At 61.6% G+C, this 16,615-nt stretch overlaps 1 protein-coding gene across 1 annotated transcript; it reads left to right on the forward strand.

Annotated features, from left to right (window-relative positions):
- Positions 1–301: 301 nt before the first annotated feature.
- RAB2B (RAB2B, member RAS oncogene family) lies at positions 302–6,778 on the forward strand. The gene is made up of 8 exons (XM_065422918.1): positions 302–464; positions 571–642; positions 4,316–4,383; positions 4,748–4,830; positions 4,933–5,025; positions 5,352–5,463; positions 5,813–5,881; positions 6,171–6,778. The coding sequence occupies exons 1-8, from the start codon at positions 419–421 to the stop codon at positions 6,273–6,275; spliced, it is 648 nt and encodes a 215-aa protein (XP_065278990.1). The 5' UTR covers positions 302–418; the 3' UTR covers positions 6,276–6,778.
- The last annotated feature ends 9,837 nt before the right edge of the window (positions 6,779–16,615 follow it).

The raw sequence follows: 16,615 nt of genomic DNA on the forward strand, positions 1-16,615 counted from the left end.
CCGCCCTGTAGAGCTGGGAGTGGGGCACAACGGGACGCCCGGACGCCCAGAGCGGCTCCCGGCTAGAGAGCAACCGAGTTTAGCTCTCCCAGAGATAGAATGGCGCCGGAAGTAGAAATGGTACTGGGTGAGTGATATTGCGGCGCCGGAAGTAGAGAAGTAGAGATGGCCCTATGCTAAGGCTAGAACGGCTCCGGAAGTGGATAATAAAGTCGGCACCGGCAGGAGGCTAGAGCGTACCGGAAGTAGAGCATAGAGTAGGCTCCGTGCTGGGGATAGAGCGGCGCCACTCGCCGGAAGTAGTGCAGTGGAGACGGGGACGGTTCAGGGTGGGGATAGAGCGGCACCCGATGTAGAGCAGTAGAGTCGGAGCCTGGACGGGGATAGAGAGGCTCTTGGCGGACCTGGTTGGGGCATCATGTCTTATGCCTATCTCTTCAAATACATCATCATCGGGGACACCGGTACTGTGGGGGAGGGGCGCTGGGCCCGTCCGGGCGGGGGGGGGTCACTCCCCGCCCCAGCCCCCCCTCACCCCCCGGGCCTGAGAGTCTCGTTTTGTGCCCCCAGGTGTCGGGAAATCCTGTCTCCTGCTGCAGTTCACCGACAAGCGCTTCCAGCCCGTCCACGACCTGACCATCGGTGACAGCCGGGGGGCTGCGGGTCGGGAGTGAGGGGCACCGGCGGGACTGGGCTGGGCTGGCAGGGGGCTGCGGGTCGGGAGTGAGGGGCACCGGCGGAGCTGGGGGGGGGGGCTGGGCTGGCAGGGGGCTGCGGGTCGGGAGTGAGGGGCCCCGGCGGAGCTGGGGGGGGGCTGGGCTGGCAGCGGGCTGGGGGCGGGAGTGAGGGGCACCGGCGGGGGTGGGGGGGCTGGGCTGGCAGCGGGCTGGGGGCGGGAGTGAGGGGCACCGGCGGAGCTGGGGGGCTGGGCTGGGCTGGCAGGGGGGCTGCGGGTCGGGAGTGAGGGGCACCGGCGGAGCTGGGGGGGGGCTGGGCTGGGCTGGCAGGGGGCTGGGGGGCGGGAGTGAGGGGCACCGGCGGAGCTGGGGGGCGGGCTGGGCTGGCAGCGGGCTGGGGGCGGGAGTGAGGGGCACCGGCGGGGGTGGGGGGGCTGGGCTGGGCTGGCAGGGGGGCTGCGGGTCGGGAGTGAGGGGCACCGGCGGAGCTGGGGGGGGCTGGGCTGGGCTGGCAGGGGGCTGGGGGGCGGGAGTGAGGGGCACCGGCGGAGCTGGGGGGAGGCTGGGCTGGCAGCGGGCTGGGGGCGGGAGTGAGGGGCACCGGCGGGGGTGGGGGGGCTGGGCTGGCAGGGGGGCTGGGGGCGGGAGTGAGGGGCACCGGCGGAGCTGGGGGGGGCTGGGCTGGGCTGGCAGGGGGCTGGGGGCGGGAGTGAGGGGCACCGGCGGAGCTGGGGGGGGGCTGGGCTGGGCTGGCAGGGGGCTGGGGGCGGGAGTGAGGGGCACCGGCTGGGCTGGCAGGGGGCTGCGGGTCGGGAGTGAGGGGCACCGGCGGAGCTGGGGGGCGGGCTGGGCTGGCAGGGGGCTGGGGGCGGGAGTGAGGGGCACCGGCGGAGCTGGGGGGGGGCTGGGCTGGCAGGGGGCTGCGGGCGGAAGTGAGGGGCACCAGAGGAGCGGGGGGGGGCTGGGGGCGGGAGTGAGGGGCACCGGCGGAGCTGGGGGGGGCTGGGCTGGCAGGGGGCTGCGGGCGGGAGTGAGGGGTACCGGCGGAGCTGGGGGGGGCTGGGCTGGCAGGGGGGCTGCGGGTCGGGAGTGAGGGGCACCGGCGGAGCTGGGGGAGGCTGGGCTGGCAGGGGGGCTGGGGGCAGGAGTGAGGGGCACCGGCGGAGCGGGGGGGGGCTGGGCTGGCAGGGGGGCTGGGGGCAGGAGTGAGGGGCACCGGCGGAGCTGGGGGGAGGCTGGGCTGGCAGGGGCTGGGGGCGGGAGTGAGGGGCACCGGCGGAGCTGGGGGGGGGCTGGGCTGGCAGGGGGGCTGCGGGTCGGGAGTGAGGGGCACCGGCGGAGCTGGGGGGGGCTGGGCTGGGCTGGCAGGGGGCTGCGGGTCGGGAGTGAGGGGCACCGGCGGAGCTGGGGGGGGCTGGGCTGGGCTGGCAGGGGCTGCGGATCGGGAGTGAGGGGCACCGGCGGAGCTGGGGGGAGGCTGGGCTGGCAGTGGGCTGGGGGCGGGAGTGAGGGGCACCGGCGGGGGTGGGGGGGCTGGGCTGGGCTGGCAGGGGGCTGCGGGGTGGGAGTGAGGGGCACCGGCGGAGCTGGGGGGGCTGGGCTGGGCTGGCAGGGGCCTGCGGGGCGGGAGTGAGGGGCACCGGCGGGGCTGGGCTGGGCTGGCAGGGGGCTGCGGGTCGGGAGTGAGGGGCACCGGCGGAGCTGGGGGGCGGGCTGGGCTGGCAGGGGGCTGGGGGCGGGAGTGAGGGGCACCGGCGGAGCTGGGGGGGGCTGGGCTGGCAGGGGGGCTGCGGGGCGGGAGTGAGGGGCACCGGCTGGGCTGGCAGGGGGCTGCGGGTCGGGAGTGAGGGGCACCGGCGGAGCTGGGGGGCAGGCTGGGCTGGCAGGGGGCTGGGGGCGGGAGTGAGGGGCACCGGCGGAGCTGGGGGGGGGCTGGGCTGGCAGGGGGCTGCGGGTCGGGAGTGAGGGGCACCGGCGGAGCTGGGGGGGGGCTGGGCTGGCAGGGGGCTGCGGGCGGGAGTGAGGGGTACCGGCGGAGCTGGGGGAGGCTGGGCTGGCAGGGGGGCTGGGGGCAGGAGTGAGGGGCACCGGCGGAGCTGGGGGGGGCTGGGCTGGCAGGGGGGCTGGGGGCAGGAGTGAGGGGCACCGGCGGAGCTGGGGGGAGGCTGGGCTGGCAGGGGCTGGGGGCGGGAGTGAGGGGCACCGGCGGAGCTGGGGGGGGGCTGGGCTGGCAGGGGGGCTGCGGGTCGGGAGTGAGGGGCACCGGCGGAGCTGGGGGGGGCTGGGCTGGGCTGGCAGGGGGCTGCGGGTCGGGAGTGAGGGGCACCGGCGGAGCTGGGGGGGGCTGGGCTGGGCTGGGCTGGCAGGGGCTGCGGATCGGGAGTGAGGGGCACCGGCGGAGCTGGGGGGAGGCTGGGCTGGCAGTGGGCTGGGGGCGGGAGTGAGGGGCACCGGCGGGGGTGGGGGGGCTGGGCTGGGCTGGCAGGGGGCTGCGGGGCGGGAGTGAGGGGCACCGGCGGAGCTGGGGGGGCTGGGCTGGGCTGGCAGGGGCCTGCGGGGCGGGAGTGAGGGGCACCGGCGGGGCTGGGCTGGGCTGGCAGGGGGCTGCGGGTCGGGAGTGAGGGGCACCGGCGGAGCTGGGGGGCGGGCTGGGCTGGCAGGGGGCTGGGGGCGGGAGTGAGGGGCACCGGCGGAGCTGGGGGGGGCTGGGCTGGCAGGGGGGCTGCGGGGCGGGAGTGAGGGGCACCGGTGGAGCTGGGGGGGGCTGGGCTGGGCTGGCAGGGGGCTGGGGGCGGGAGTGAGGGGCACCGGCGGAGCTGGGGGGGGCTGGGCTGGGCTGGCAGGGGGCTGCGGGTCGGGAGTGAGGGGCACCGGCGGAGCTGGGGGGGGGCTGGGCTGGGCTGGCAGGGGCTGCGGATCGGGAGTGAGGGGCACCGGCGGAGCTGGGGGGAGGCTGGGCTGGCAGTGGGCTGGGGGCGGGAGTGAGGGGCACCGGCGGGGGTGGGGGGGCTGGGCTGGGCTGGCAGGGGGCTGCGGGGCGGGAGTGAGGGGCACCGGCGGAGCTGGGGGGGCTGGGCTGGGCTGGCAGGGGCTGCGGGGCAGGAGTGAGGGGAACCGGCGGAGCTGGGGGGGGGGGGCTGGGCTGGCAGGGGGCTGCGGGGCGGGAGTGAGGGGCACCGGCGGAGCTGGGGGGGGCTGGGCTGGGCTGGCAGGGGGCTGAGGGCGGGAGTGAGGGGCACCGGCGGAACTGGGGGGGGGCTGGCCTGGGCTGGGCTGGCAGGGGGCTGCGGGTCGGGAGTGAGGGGCACCGGCGGAGCTGGGGGGCGGGCTGGGCTGGCAGGGGGCTGGGGGCGGGAGTGAGGGGCACCGGCGGAGCTGGGGGGGGCTGGGCTGGCAGGGGGGCTGCGGGGCGGGAGTGAGGGGCACCGGCGGAGCTGGGGGGGGGCTGGGCTGGGCTGGCAGGGGGCTGCGGGGCGGGAGTGAGGGGCACCGGCGGAGCTGGGGGGGGCTGGGCTGGGCTGGGCTGGCAGGGGGCTGCGGGTCGGGAGTGAGGGGCACCGGCGGAGCTGTGTACTGTACTGGGCCTGTCCCATTGGGTCCCCCTTTTAATGGTTTCTGATGTTGTGTCTTTCTGCCAGGTGTGGAGTTTGGGGCTCGGATGATCAACATTGACAGCAAACAGATCAAGCTGCAGATCTGGGACACGGTGAGATGGGGCAGACACTGGCAGGGGAGATTGGATTCACAGCTGTGGGGAGCTGTGGGGCTGGGAGACGTAGCTGTGGAGGTGTGGGGGTAGGTAGCTAGGAGCAGTGGGAGTAATGGGTCTGGGAGCTGAGGGATGGTGGGACATGGAGCTGAGGGGTGGTGGGACATGGAGCTGTGGGGTGTGGTTGCACGGAGGGTGCTGGGGGTTGTACTGGAGCTGTGGCGCAGGGGAGGAGGTGGGTGTGATGCAGGGGAATAGGGTGACTGGGGGAAGCCAGGTGTGGGCTGGGGGAGCCGGGGGACCCAGCAGGGAAGTGGAACCAGGTGAGCAGCTGCATTCACCCCCTTTTTCTCCCATCCAGGCTGGGCAGGAGTCTTTCCGTTCTATTACCCGCTCCTACTACCGTGGTGCAGCTGGAGCGCTGCTGGTCTATGACATCACCAGGTAGGGCCTGGCTCCCTCACCCACACTCCCCTCCCTCATGCGCTCAGAGCCTGGGGGCCGTCTGTCCCCGCAGCACCTCTCAACCCCTTCTCTGCCCCGCAGGCGGGAGACCTTTAACCACCTGACCTCGTGGCTGGAGGACGCTCGGCAACATTCCAGCTCCAACATGGTCATCATGCTTATCGGCAACAAGAGGTAACTGATTGGGGTCCAGGGCAGGTCCCTGCAGAGATCTGCTGTCAAGGAGCTGCGGGAGTGGCCAGGGGGTTTCTCATCTCCGGGGGATGTAGGAACCCCGGTGGGGTGGGGCTGATATCTGCAGGGTTGGATGGGAAGCCGGCTTTCCATGAGGGGATTCTCTGGGCGGTGCAGGGATCCAGGGTGAAGCATGCTCATCTCTGCCAAGACAGGCTCCACAGCCGAGGGCAGGGCTCCCAGCATGGCCTTTGGGGGCCCTAGGACTCACTGGGGCAGGACCCCTGCCCATCCATGCTCACCCCCCACCCCTGGTGTCCCCGCAGTGACCTGGAGTCCCGGCGGGATGTGCAGAAAGCAGAGGGAGAGGCCTTCGCGCGGGAACACGGGCTGGTCTTCATGGAGACCTCGGCCAAGACGTCCACCAACGTCGAGGAGGTGACCAAGGGGAAAGGGGGGCTGGGATCACGGCCTGGGACTGCCCCTTCCCTCCCACTCTCCCACTCCATCCCCCCACCCGCTCTCCCACCCCATTCCTCCCTGTTCTGCCCACCCCATTCCCCTTCCCACACCCTCCGCTCAGCCAAGACAGCTGTCAGTGGCAGAGGGGACTAGAAGGGACCTGGGGTCACCTCCCACAGTGCCCCCTTCCACACCCCATTACACCCAGGAGCCCCCTCTCCTTACAGCAGGGCTAGGGGGTGCACCTGGGAGCCACATCCTGGGTGCGGGGGACAGATGCCCCCAGGCCAGCCCGCTTTCAGCCCCACATGTGTTGGGTTTTCAGGCCTTCATTGACACAGCCAAGGAAATCTACAGGAAGATCCAGCAGGGGCTCTTTGACGTCAACAACGAGGTGAGCCAGACCCCCCCACTTCTTGTCTGCCTTCTGCCTGGGGGGTGCCCCGGCACTGCCATCCTGGACGTCTGGGTTCCCACTTCCTCTCCCAGGCATATGCTGCGGGAGTGAGTGCCCCATGCTGCTATCTCGGATGCCTGGGTCCCTTCCCCTAGGGACCAGGAGCTCTGTGAGATCTTCTATGGGTGATGGGATCCCATTCCTAGACCCAGTGTCTTGTTGCAGGGCCCACGGAGGCAGCGCCCTCCCCTGTCCACATCTGAGTAACCTCCCCTCTCTCTTCTAGGCGAATGGCATCAAGATCGGGCCCCAGCAGCCATCGGGGGCAGCTCCTGGCGCCGGCTCTCGCCACAGCCCCCAGGGCTCAGGAGACAGCTCGGGCTGCTGTTGAGCCCCGCGTTGATGCCAGTGCCCCTGGAGTGGGGGGGTCACCCTCTGCTCCCCTGGGGCTGAGACCAGCCCGCCCCAGTCCTGGGTGGGGAAGGTGGCTCCCTGGCTGAGCCGTGGAGGTGGGAGGGGGCTCATGACTCCTGTCCCGACCCCATGGAGGGGAACAGGTGTCCCCTGACGCACACCTGGGGGGTGGTTAAAGACCCTGCCCATGGTTTCACACCCCCGAACATTCCTTCTTGTAAGTTTGGGGGGGGGGGGGCAGAGCCTGGTCTGGAGTCTCCCCCCATCAGTGCCTTCTCGCTTCAGCTGCATCTCTTGTTTCCCGGGCCCTGGTGAGGCCCCCGCTTCCCTGGGGCTTGTGAGACCCAACTGGGGGCCCCCCACCCTGTTTGTGTGTTCCTGGCCAGGTGCCCAGCCCCCACTCCTCAGCCTGTATCGGCTTTTATCGTGTACTCCCTCTCTGTGGCTCGTCTTATTAAACATGTGCATGTCTGTAACCCACACTCGCTGCATCTCTGCTTATGGGGTGGGGCACCATAGTGTGGTCCTTCCCCTCCCAGAGCTGGGGAGAGAACCCAGGAGTCCTGGCGCCCAGCCCCCCTGCTCTAACCACTAGACCCCACTCCCCTCCCAGAGCTGGGATAGAACCCAGGAGTCCTGGCTCCCAGCCTCCACACTCTAACCTGCTAGACCCCACTTCCCTCCCAGAGTCAGGAGAGAACCCAAGAGTCCTGGCTCCAACCCTAACCCATTAGACTCCACTCACCTCCCAGAGCTGGAGAAAGAACCCAGGAGTCCTGGCTCCCAGCACCCCCTGCTGTAACCTCCTAGGCTGCACCACTGATGGGAGATTTATTCTCTTGTTGGCTTGGCAGGGCTGAGTTTTTCTAAGCTTCCTGGGGGCTTCAGGCACTGAGTTCCCCATTCACTGGACACCCAGTTCCCTTAGGAAGCTCTGAACATCTGGGCCCCACGCTGACAACACAGAGGTACAGACACTGGTGATGGACAGCCTACAGTAACTGGTGCTGCTGGGGGAGCGTTTAACAGTCAGGCCTGGGGTTTGCAAAGACCCCCAACTCCCCATGTCTCTCAGCTCAGGTCAGCGTGGCTCCCAGAGGGAACGGACACCCGTGTGCCTAGCCTCCATTACTGCCCCTCAGCTCTGGGGAAAGCTCCCTAAAGATACCCCTTCACCTCCTCCGAACCCCCCGTGCCCTGATGCAGGCAGCTGGAGGGCTGTGATGACCGGTGGCTAAGCACTGCATACATCCTGCTAGGCAGGTTAGGATGGGTTACCTCATCTCCCTTCACCCACCTGCAGAGTCTGGAAGGTCTTTTAGCCTTTACCTGCATGGGAACATTGCACCAGTTACACGCTGATTGGTTTGAACTTGGTGCTGGACCCTACGATACCTGTTCCCAATTGTAAACTAAACTGAAATAGGCCACTTCTAAACCCAAATGGGAGACAGTGCTGTGGTTTGTTCTGGCTTGGATGAACAATTTTTGTTTCTTCAACATTTTAAACTTTTAAAATTGTTTTTGTTACAAAATTCAAAACAAGTTTTGTTTCAAAGTGTTTGTAAACAAATATTTGCTTAATTTTAAAAAAAGGATCTCCTGGGTTTTTCCTTCTCTTGTTTTTTTTTTTTTTTTAATTCCCTTTCTTTCCTTTTTTACCTCACCGGGGGGGGGGGGGGGAGAGGAAAGGAGGACAATGATCACTTTTTTTTGTTAAAACATTTTTTTCACTTTTCTCACTGGGAAAATGTAAACACATGAGAAACAGAGGGGTTCTTCCCCCCACATTCTCCAACTTTAAAAACCCTTTAAACTCCTTTTCCCCCCAGAGAAAAAGCAGGAAAATAAAAATTTGTGAGAAAGTTGACATTTCCCCACAATTTCAAACCAAAAATTTGCAATATTTTCCCCTTCAAAATATTTTAAATTGTTAAATGTTTATGGGAAGGGGGAATCTATGTATATATAGAGCTGGAATCCTATTTTTCAGCAAAACATTTTTGTCCAAAACCTAATGTTGAAGAAACAAAAATTGTTCATTTTCTGTTGAAGCTTTTTGCAAAACAAACTTTCGACCCATCTCTCAAGTGCAGGAGACAGTTTCAAGCGCTGCATCTCCAGAAGTTTTTCTGCCAGTGGAGGAATGTGACCTCACCAAACAACATGAGTTGTGCTGACAAGCCCTCTTCTGCCCGCACAGCTGGGGCTTTGTTGGCATAGCTGTGTTGCTAGGTTGTGTGTTTTGTTCACACCTCCGGCTGACATGTCCATTAAGGGTAGACAAGGTCTTAGCATCTCCTCGGACAGGGCTGACCTGAGGGAGTCTAGCCCCTTTTTTAATTTTAAAAAGAAAATGAGCAATTTTAATTTCATTCAAACATTTTGATTAGCTGTTTGGTTGTTTTTTTTTCCTATTTCTGGGGGGAATAGCAGGAGTCGGGGGAATTCCTCCTGTCCCTAACTTTTACATCCCCTCCCTCTTTTCCTGGGGCAGAGAAGGGGGGGGCTACTGGAGGAGAGGAGGAATTCCCCCACCGTTTGTACAATACAAATTTTGACTTTGTTTAAAAAACAATAAATCTTTTTCTGTGGGAAGTGGCTTTGCGGAAACACCCCTTTGGTATTAAAAAGCTTTTTTGGAGGAAAATGTGTTGAGCTGCTTCCAGTCTCAGCATCGAGCTGGAAGGGCTGAGAATCCCAGCTGGGGGATGCTTTCGCCAGACACCAGTCACTGGGCTTAGTACAAAAGTTAGACTAGGTGAGCCACTGCTCCCTGATGGCCTCCTCGGGTATGGAAGGACCAGAGCAGTTTTGTGGGCATTTCTCCCTGCATTGCTCAGACACCTTGGAGCTCCACTGGGCCATCTGGGTGTAAGCTGTGGCCCCACATAGGCTGGCTGGGCTGAGCCCCCGGGAAGCGCAGCAGTGACTACTACATGGGTCACAGAGGCTAATGTTTCTGGGCATCTCTCTGGGGAGAATGAATTTGACTGGTCACCCACCCAGCTATCTGTCCTTCCCCCTACAGTGTCTGTCTGTCCTAATCTACCCACCCTGTCCTTTCACTGCCATTACATATCTCTACCTGGTGTCTGTCTGTCTCTGTTTCTCCATACTTTCTAGCCATCCATACACACCTGCTTTTTTCTCTGCCTCTGTCCTGCCATCCCGTCTCAGTCTGCCTGTCTGCCAGGACTCTTCTTGATTTCTATGTGACCCTGCATGTCTAATAAACCCTGCCCCTGCCTCAATTGTGCCTGTTCTATTTGAATCCCACTGGGGCTCAGTTTCCTTTGTGAAGACTGGGTCCTGGTCCAAATGCTGCAGCTCTGGGACCAGGGGCGTGGCACTGACTTCAGGCAGTGACCTCTGAATGAAGAGCAGAAATGGAGCAAGGCAAGCAGGCTTTTAACCCTCCAGGGTCAGGGGCAAATAGCTTTGTTCCCACCCTGCGATGGTGCCTCTGAGAGTGCCAATGCAGGGGGCAAGGTGGGGCAGAGACCCAAAGAGTCCCGCGGGAGGTGAACACTGTTGCAGGGTTTCTCCCCTCGCTGACAGAAGCTCTATTGGCCACACCCCGCTCCTAGCCGTAATATCCCCAGGGACCTGGAAGGGAGCAAGCCCCACCATCTCTCTGTTCACTGCCCTGGAATTTCCTTCACATCTCCCAGAGCCCAGAAGGCGCCTAGACTAAAGGCCTGGCTACACACGGAGTTATCCAGATGAATCCCACATGAAGAACAGTGCCTGGCTTCTGTTTATCACCATGCATGCTTTGCCAGGGTAACTATAAGAGCTAGACCAGCAAACCCTCCTAGTGTGAACACAGTTTATATCCGCAAGAAAAGATTGTGCTTTTATTGGCACTTCCAACTGATGCCTTGTATACATTAGAAAAGCTTTTCTGGCATAGCTGGACCAGTCTAGCTACACAGGCAAATCCTCCTAGTGAAGACAAAAGTGCTCACATGCCAGTATAAATCCATCTGCTCTCGAGTGTAGAACAGCATAGGTATGTGGGTAACAAAACCACACCTGGTGAAACAGCTCTGCCAATATCAATGGTAAATGTAGACCAGGTCTCCCCCGAATGAAAGAGCTATACCAGTAGAAGAGGAGTATTGCTGGTTAGGGTTAGGGTTAGTAGAAGTGTAGAACAGCATAGGTATGTGGGTTAGTAGAAGTGTAGAACAAAAACCACACCTGGTGAAACAGCTCTGCCAATATCAATGGTAAATGTAGACCAGGTCTCCCCCGAATGAAAGAGCTATACCAGTAGAAGAGGAGTATTGCTGGTTAGGGTTAGGGTTAATCCAGATTATAGCAGGGCATGAATTTAAAGCGGAATAGTTTAGAATAATTTCCTGCGTTGGATGCTCTTATTCTACAAGCAAGTCTTGTTTACATGGGGGCACTCAGAAAAATTAGTCTGCATTAAAGATGTGAATTACAGAATAAGAGCATCCACACATGGAGTTTTTCAGAATAGCTGTTCTACTTTAAATTCACACCCTGCCTTAATCCAGATTAATATCTTGTTGTAGACAAGCCTAAGCATGCTTGCAGGAGTTAATCAAGAGCAACTCCATGTGTAGAACAGCCTTTAAGATTCTTAAAACCAGGATTGACACCACTTTATTCCTTTGAAAAATGGGAATTAGAGGGCTAAAGTAAATATCTCCTGTGGTACTACACAGAAATAGGGTTACGTGGGGGGGGGGAGGGGGAACTGCACCTCCCACTCAGCTACCAGCTCTGTCTCCCTCATGACCCCTCCATCCCACCCACAGGGCTAGAGGGCAAAGGGGCTCTTCAGTAGGTGAGGGTCATAGAGGTATGAGCTGCCCCATTCATCTCAGTGTGGTGCTTTCGGCTGACAGATTTATCTTGACACCATACCAGGGAATGTGAGCTGCCCCATTCATCTCAGTGGGGTGTTCACCTCCCCCATATCCTGGGGTGCACTACTTTTAAGGCAGATTACCAACATGCATGGATTGGGGGGGGGTTCTGTCTCTAGAACTCCTTGACCAAATTACTCCAAATTCACAGCACAACTCCTACTCCAGCTCCTGTCGGTGGTCTACCAGGAATCAAGAGGATCTCACTGTATGTGGATTTCAGTGCATTTTGAAGATTAAAAGAAGCTAATTTTGTGTGGGGCAGTCTTGGGAACCGTTGGCCCAAATGACCCTAAACATGGACCACTAATTCTTCCCCTAGGCTTAATGAAGCAGAGCAATTTTCAAGACAGTCTGAGTATGCCTGCAGATTTTAGAGCCTTTTGAATTAGCTACTCATTAACAAAAAGTTCTGCCCTTGAGGTGACTCCTCCACCCCACTTTTAACACCAACCACAGAAGGATACAAAATCATTTTTTTTGGTGCGGGGTGGTGGTTAATGTTTTTTAGCATTTCAGTGTTGCCAGATTTAATCATTTTATTGCAAGTCTTGGACATTGGATGTTTCTCTTAAAGCCCCAGCTCCTAGTGTTAGGTGATTATTCCTGGCTCTGCTTCTGGCTTGCTGAGAGACCTTGAGCGATCACTTCATGCTGTGCCTCAGGTTCCCCATCTCTAATATGCAGATCGTTATACTGACCTTGTTTTTAAAGCACATTGGGATCAACAGAGATGAAAAGCACTGGATAAAAGCTAGAGATTATTATAATTGATTATGTGAGACTCCCAGCTTTCTTACTTTGTAAAGGGAGTTTACAAAGTCAACTGTTGGATGCTGCTGTTGGATGAGAAAAGTTGGAAAAGTGACCACCCCTAAAGTCTAAAAAAAAAATTAATTAAAAAGAATTGTACATGTTATCTTTGTTTAGGGTGACCAGATGTCCTGATTTTATAGGGATAGTCCCGATATTTGGGGCTTTTTCTTATATAGGCTCCTATTACCCCACACACACCCTCTGTCCCAATTTTTCACACTTGCTGTCCGATCACCCTATCCTTATTTACAAAAAAAAACACATGATTTTTAAACACAATGCCGTTAATTTAAAAGACAATCTCATTACTATTGAACCCAATCCCATGATTTCTAACCCGTATCCCATCATTTCTATACCTAATCCCATGATTTTTAAATCCAATCCCAGGATATCTAACCGTGATCCCATGATTTAGGCCTGTCCCATGATTTGGGGGGGAGCTGACTCATGGTTTTTGGACACCTGGGGCAGGCAGCCTGTTCCCCAGCCGGGCATTGGAGGGTGGGGGGGGCACTGCGAGTGTGGGGTCACCACTGGCTTAAATAGGGGGTTACCCCCCCAAAAAAAATACACTCAGCATCCAGACCAAACCAAGATGGCTATACCACATAGCTGTCCTACCCACTGCCTGACTGTGAAAGGGGTGGAAAAAAATACCCACGACAGGTTTCCAAACGAGGTGGGGGAGGGAATAAATCCACAAACATTGGGGTTTATTAAATTATTATTATTTTAATTCAGGCACCACTCAGGACAGCCCCTCCCGGGCGAGGCCCCCCTCTCCCTTCCCCCTCCTCTCTGCGGAGACTTCCTGGTAGGCTCTCAGCCTAACCTGCTGGCTGGCCCCGCCTCCTAGGTCGCCGGGCCCGTCGCCGCGGCCGGGAGAGGTGGGCGGGGTTTGGAGGGGCTGCGGGTTAGGTTGCGCCGCCCATGCTCAGCTGCCTTGTTCTCTCTCCCGGGGAGGGGGGGCAGCGCCGCGAAGGGTGAGGCCGAGGCAGCCGCAGGGGAGACCCCAGGTAAGGTCCCCGCCCCCCCCGCCCGGCAGGGGTATTATGGGATGGCGACGTGCCCGTCTGCGGGATGCAGGCCAGGCAGGGAGATTTCCCCCCCCCCCGGGAGGGATGGTCCAGCCCGCCCCCCATAGGGGATAATGGGGGGGCGTCCACACTGCATGGGGCAGGGAGGAGCTGGGTCCACACGGCACTGGGGGGGGGATTGGGTCCACACTGCATGGGGCAGGGGGGAGCTGGGTCCACATTGCACTAGAGGAGTGGGGCTGGGTCCACACTGCATGGGGCAGGGGGGAGCTGGGTCCACACTTCACTGGAGGTGGGGCGTGGGGGGATTGGGTCCACACTGCATGGGGCAGGGGGGAGCTGGGTCCACATTGCACTAGAGGAGGGGGGCTGGGTCCACACTGCACGTGGGAGGGGGGTGGGGGGCTGGGTTCACATTAGGATGGGGGCTTGAAGCCACATTGTATGGGGGGTTCCATGTCACCTTGTCCTTGGTGGGTGGGGGAGGGGTAAGGAGATTGGTGGTGGGAGGAAGCATCCAGGTAGTGCTTTCCTGGGGGGACAGGGAACATAGGGGGGGTTGGTGCATCTGTGCTGTGCTGATCTGTGGGGGCACAAGGAGAGGATACAGCGTGCTGCCCCTTGTGGGAGATTTCTGTTGGGAGGGTGCTGCCCAGCTTTCCCTCTGGAGTGAAATACCCCCTCCCCTCCACACCCCCTCTAGGGCCTGGAAGCCCCCTGCCTGTGGGGGTGGAGGTGGGGTCGGTTAGAAGTTGAGGGGCATCCACTCAGGTTGGTCCCATATTATTGTATTGGGTGGGGAGATAGCACGGATGATGTGGGATGCCTGCAACATCACCTCAGCCCCTCTCCGCTGGGTTCAGAACCCCTGTCTCACTATGGCTTGTCTCTGGTTTTCTTCTCCCCTTGTGTCTGGTAATAGCTCAATCCTTCCCTTCCCATGGTGAATAGGAGCAAGCAGGCCCCATGTGCACCCAGTGGGTGTCTGCAGTATAGAGGGGAAGGGCTGGAAGGCGGGGAGCCCCGTTACAAGTACGATCTGGGAGATGTCAGCCGAAGATCCTATCACAGATATTTTCAGTGGGAGTTTTGGGGCTGGGGAGAGGGTCCAGTTTGGCGCCTGTGTGTTGCAGGGGCAGCTCCGGTGAGGGGAAAGGCCCCTTTCCCCTAGAGGGGAAAAGTATTGAGGGGCACTGGCAGAGCCGTGGGTGGGAGCCCAGGCCTGGGCTAACAGGGGGCTGCGGGTCCAGAGTGAGGGGCACTGAGAAAGTTGTGTGGGGAGCCCAGCCAGGGATTGCAGGGGTCTGTGGGTCAGGAGTGAGGAGCACTGGTAGTGCTGTGGGTGGGAAGCCCCAGGTCAGGGATAGCAGGTGTTCGTGGGTTGGGACTGAGGGGCACTGGCAGGCCCTTGCTGGGTCACTGCTGGGCCGCAGCAGCAGGTGGGCAGAGCTGCCTGGCATACATCACCCACCTGCTCGGCCTCTTCCCCAAACGGGCCAGGACAGAGCCCTGCACAGCATTGCAGGGCTGTTGGCGTGGGTGATGGGGAGTAGCGGGGTGCAGCAGGCTGTGCTGTGCAGCGTGGCAGGGGATGGCAGGCTCTGTACAGCAGCAGGGTGTGTGCACAGCTCAGACCAAGCGAGGGCACCGGGGAAGGAGGGGGGATGATCTCTGGGCCAAATCGGGGCTGACACCTGGGGGCCCTGGTAGCTGCAGCACATTGCATGGCTCTGAGGGGACAGAAGTGCGTACTCCTCTGTGTGTGGGTGAACCCATGGCTCCCTAGAATGACGAAGGACCTCTTTGACGTGAACCCGAGATTCTGCAGCTCCTGCTGCCTTCCCCCTTAGTCACTGGCTGGCCAAGCCAGATCACTGGCACCCTCCTAACTCTGCGGTTTGCCCACTGAGGCCTTTAGCTGAGTGCATTTGAATCCCTGAGCCATGGAGTAGGGGGTGCTCCTCGACCCCCATTGTGGCCCATCAGATTGCTGGCTCCCTGCTCCCGGCTGTTTTCCCATCAGTAATGTTGTGCAACCTGGATGCAAGGTCGTTGCCCGGCAACAACCCCAGCCTGTCCCCCAAGGCAGAGATGCTATGTTGAGGGGAGAGGGGAATGGAACCTTAGTTTTCTCCCCTCCTGTCCCATCACACGCTCACCCCTGGGGCAGCCCCTTACCCTGGTGCAGTGGGATGGCCTTGGATCCCTCTCTGCGAGGACCCTTCCGACCCCCAGGACCTACCTTCAGGAAAGTGTCCTCAAGTGGGAGCTGGCGTTGGGAGTGGGGTCCTGGTCCCCGTCACGTGGCCCAGGCCCAGCTGAGCTCTACAGGGCCCCAGTATGGGGATCCCTGTTTTATGCTGACACTCCCAGGGAGTGTGGCATGGGCTCCCAATGTTTTGTGCTCTGCTTGGGGGGCGCGTGCAGGGAGGGGGTATGTGGCGTGGGCCTTCAGCAGAGCTTGGTTGGTAGTGGGTGGGCGCCGGGCAGTGGGGGTCACAGTGCAGCCCAGTGGGGGGTTGTGGTTTGGGGAGGTGCCCTGGGGGTTCAGCTGGCCCAGAGTGAGCATGGGGGGATGGGTGCCTGGAGATGGCACTGAGAGGGGCTGTTGGGAAACGTACAGGGCTAAGGGTTGCACCCCCACCTATCGGCTTGTTGGGTGTTGTTTTCGGCTCTGGGGTGTATTGGAGCACAGTGGGGAGGGGGCAGCTGGAGCAGTTGTGGGGGACCCTGGAAGCGGCTGTATCTTGCACAGCCCTGCGGGGAGGCCAGTAGGTATGTGCAGGGGTGGGTGGCCGGAGCCCATGGCCCCAGGCCCTGCTGTGGAGTGGGGTGTTAGATTGGGGGGGTTTCTGGGCTCCTGGGGGGGGTTGGTGTGTGGCACTGGGGTGCAGAGGAGGTCAGCCCCAGCATGTGTATGGGGAGTCGTGGCCGGGTTAGCACTTAGCACCTGCATCCCTGGGCTGGCTCTGGGGGTGACTCGGGGGTGCAGTAGCTCGAGGGAGGAAGCTGGGGGCAGGATGGGGGGGCTGAGGTGGGTTTTGGGGGGTTCTGCTGGGTGGGGTGGGATATTGGGGTTCTTGGGAGCTCGGGGGGGGCTAGCTGTGGGGGGGTGGTCGGGTCTTCGGGGTGTTGGGTGGGGCTGGGGGCGGTGGGTGTCTGTGGGGGTGGGAGCTGGGGGTGGGGAGGCGGGGGGTCCCAGGGAGCTGTGGGGGGGAGTGACGGGGGGGTCTCTGTGGGGCCAGGCTGGGGGGGGTCCCAGGGAGCTGTGGGGAGGGGCGGGGGGGTCTCTGTGGGGCCAGGCTCGGGGGGGGGGCGGGAGCTGGGTGCGGGGGGGGTCTCTGTGGGGCCAGGCTGGGGGCGGGGGCGGGGTGTCTCGCTGCGGCCGGGCCGGGCCCTGTGCCTGCTGCGCTGCTGGAAGCGGCCGGGCCCGGCCCCGCCTCCCGCCCGGCTTGGGGGAGGGACCCGCCGCCGAGACGCCGGGGCTGGAGCCGCGTCCGGGAGAGCCCGGGCCCCGTTGCGGGGGGGGGAGCATGTGGGGGGTGCCCTGGGGACAT

This window comes from Emys orbicularis (genome assembly GCF_028017835.1).
Source record: "Emys orbicularis isolate rEmyOrb1 chromosome 12 unlocalized genomic scaffold, rEmyOrb1.hap1 SUPER_12_unloc_2, whole genome shotgun sequence".
In the NCBI taxonomy this organism is placed as follows: Eukaryota; Metazoa; Chordata; order Testudines; family Emydidae; genus Emys; species Emys orbicularis.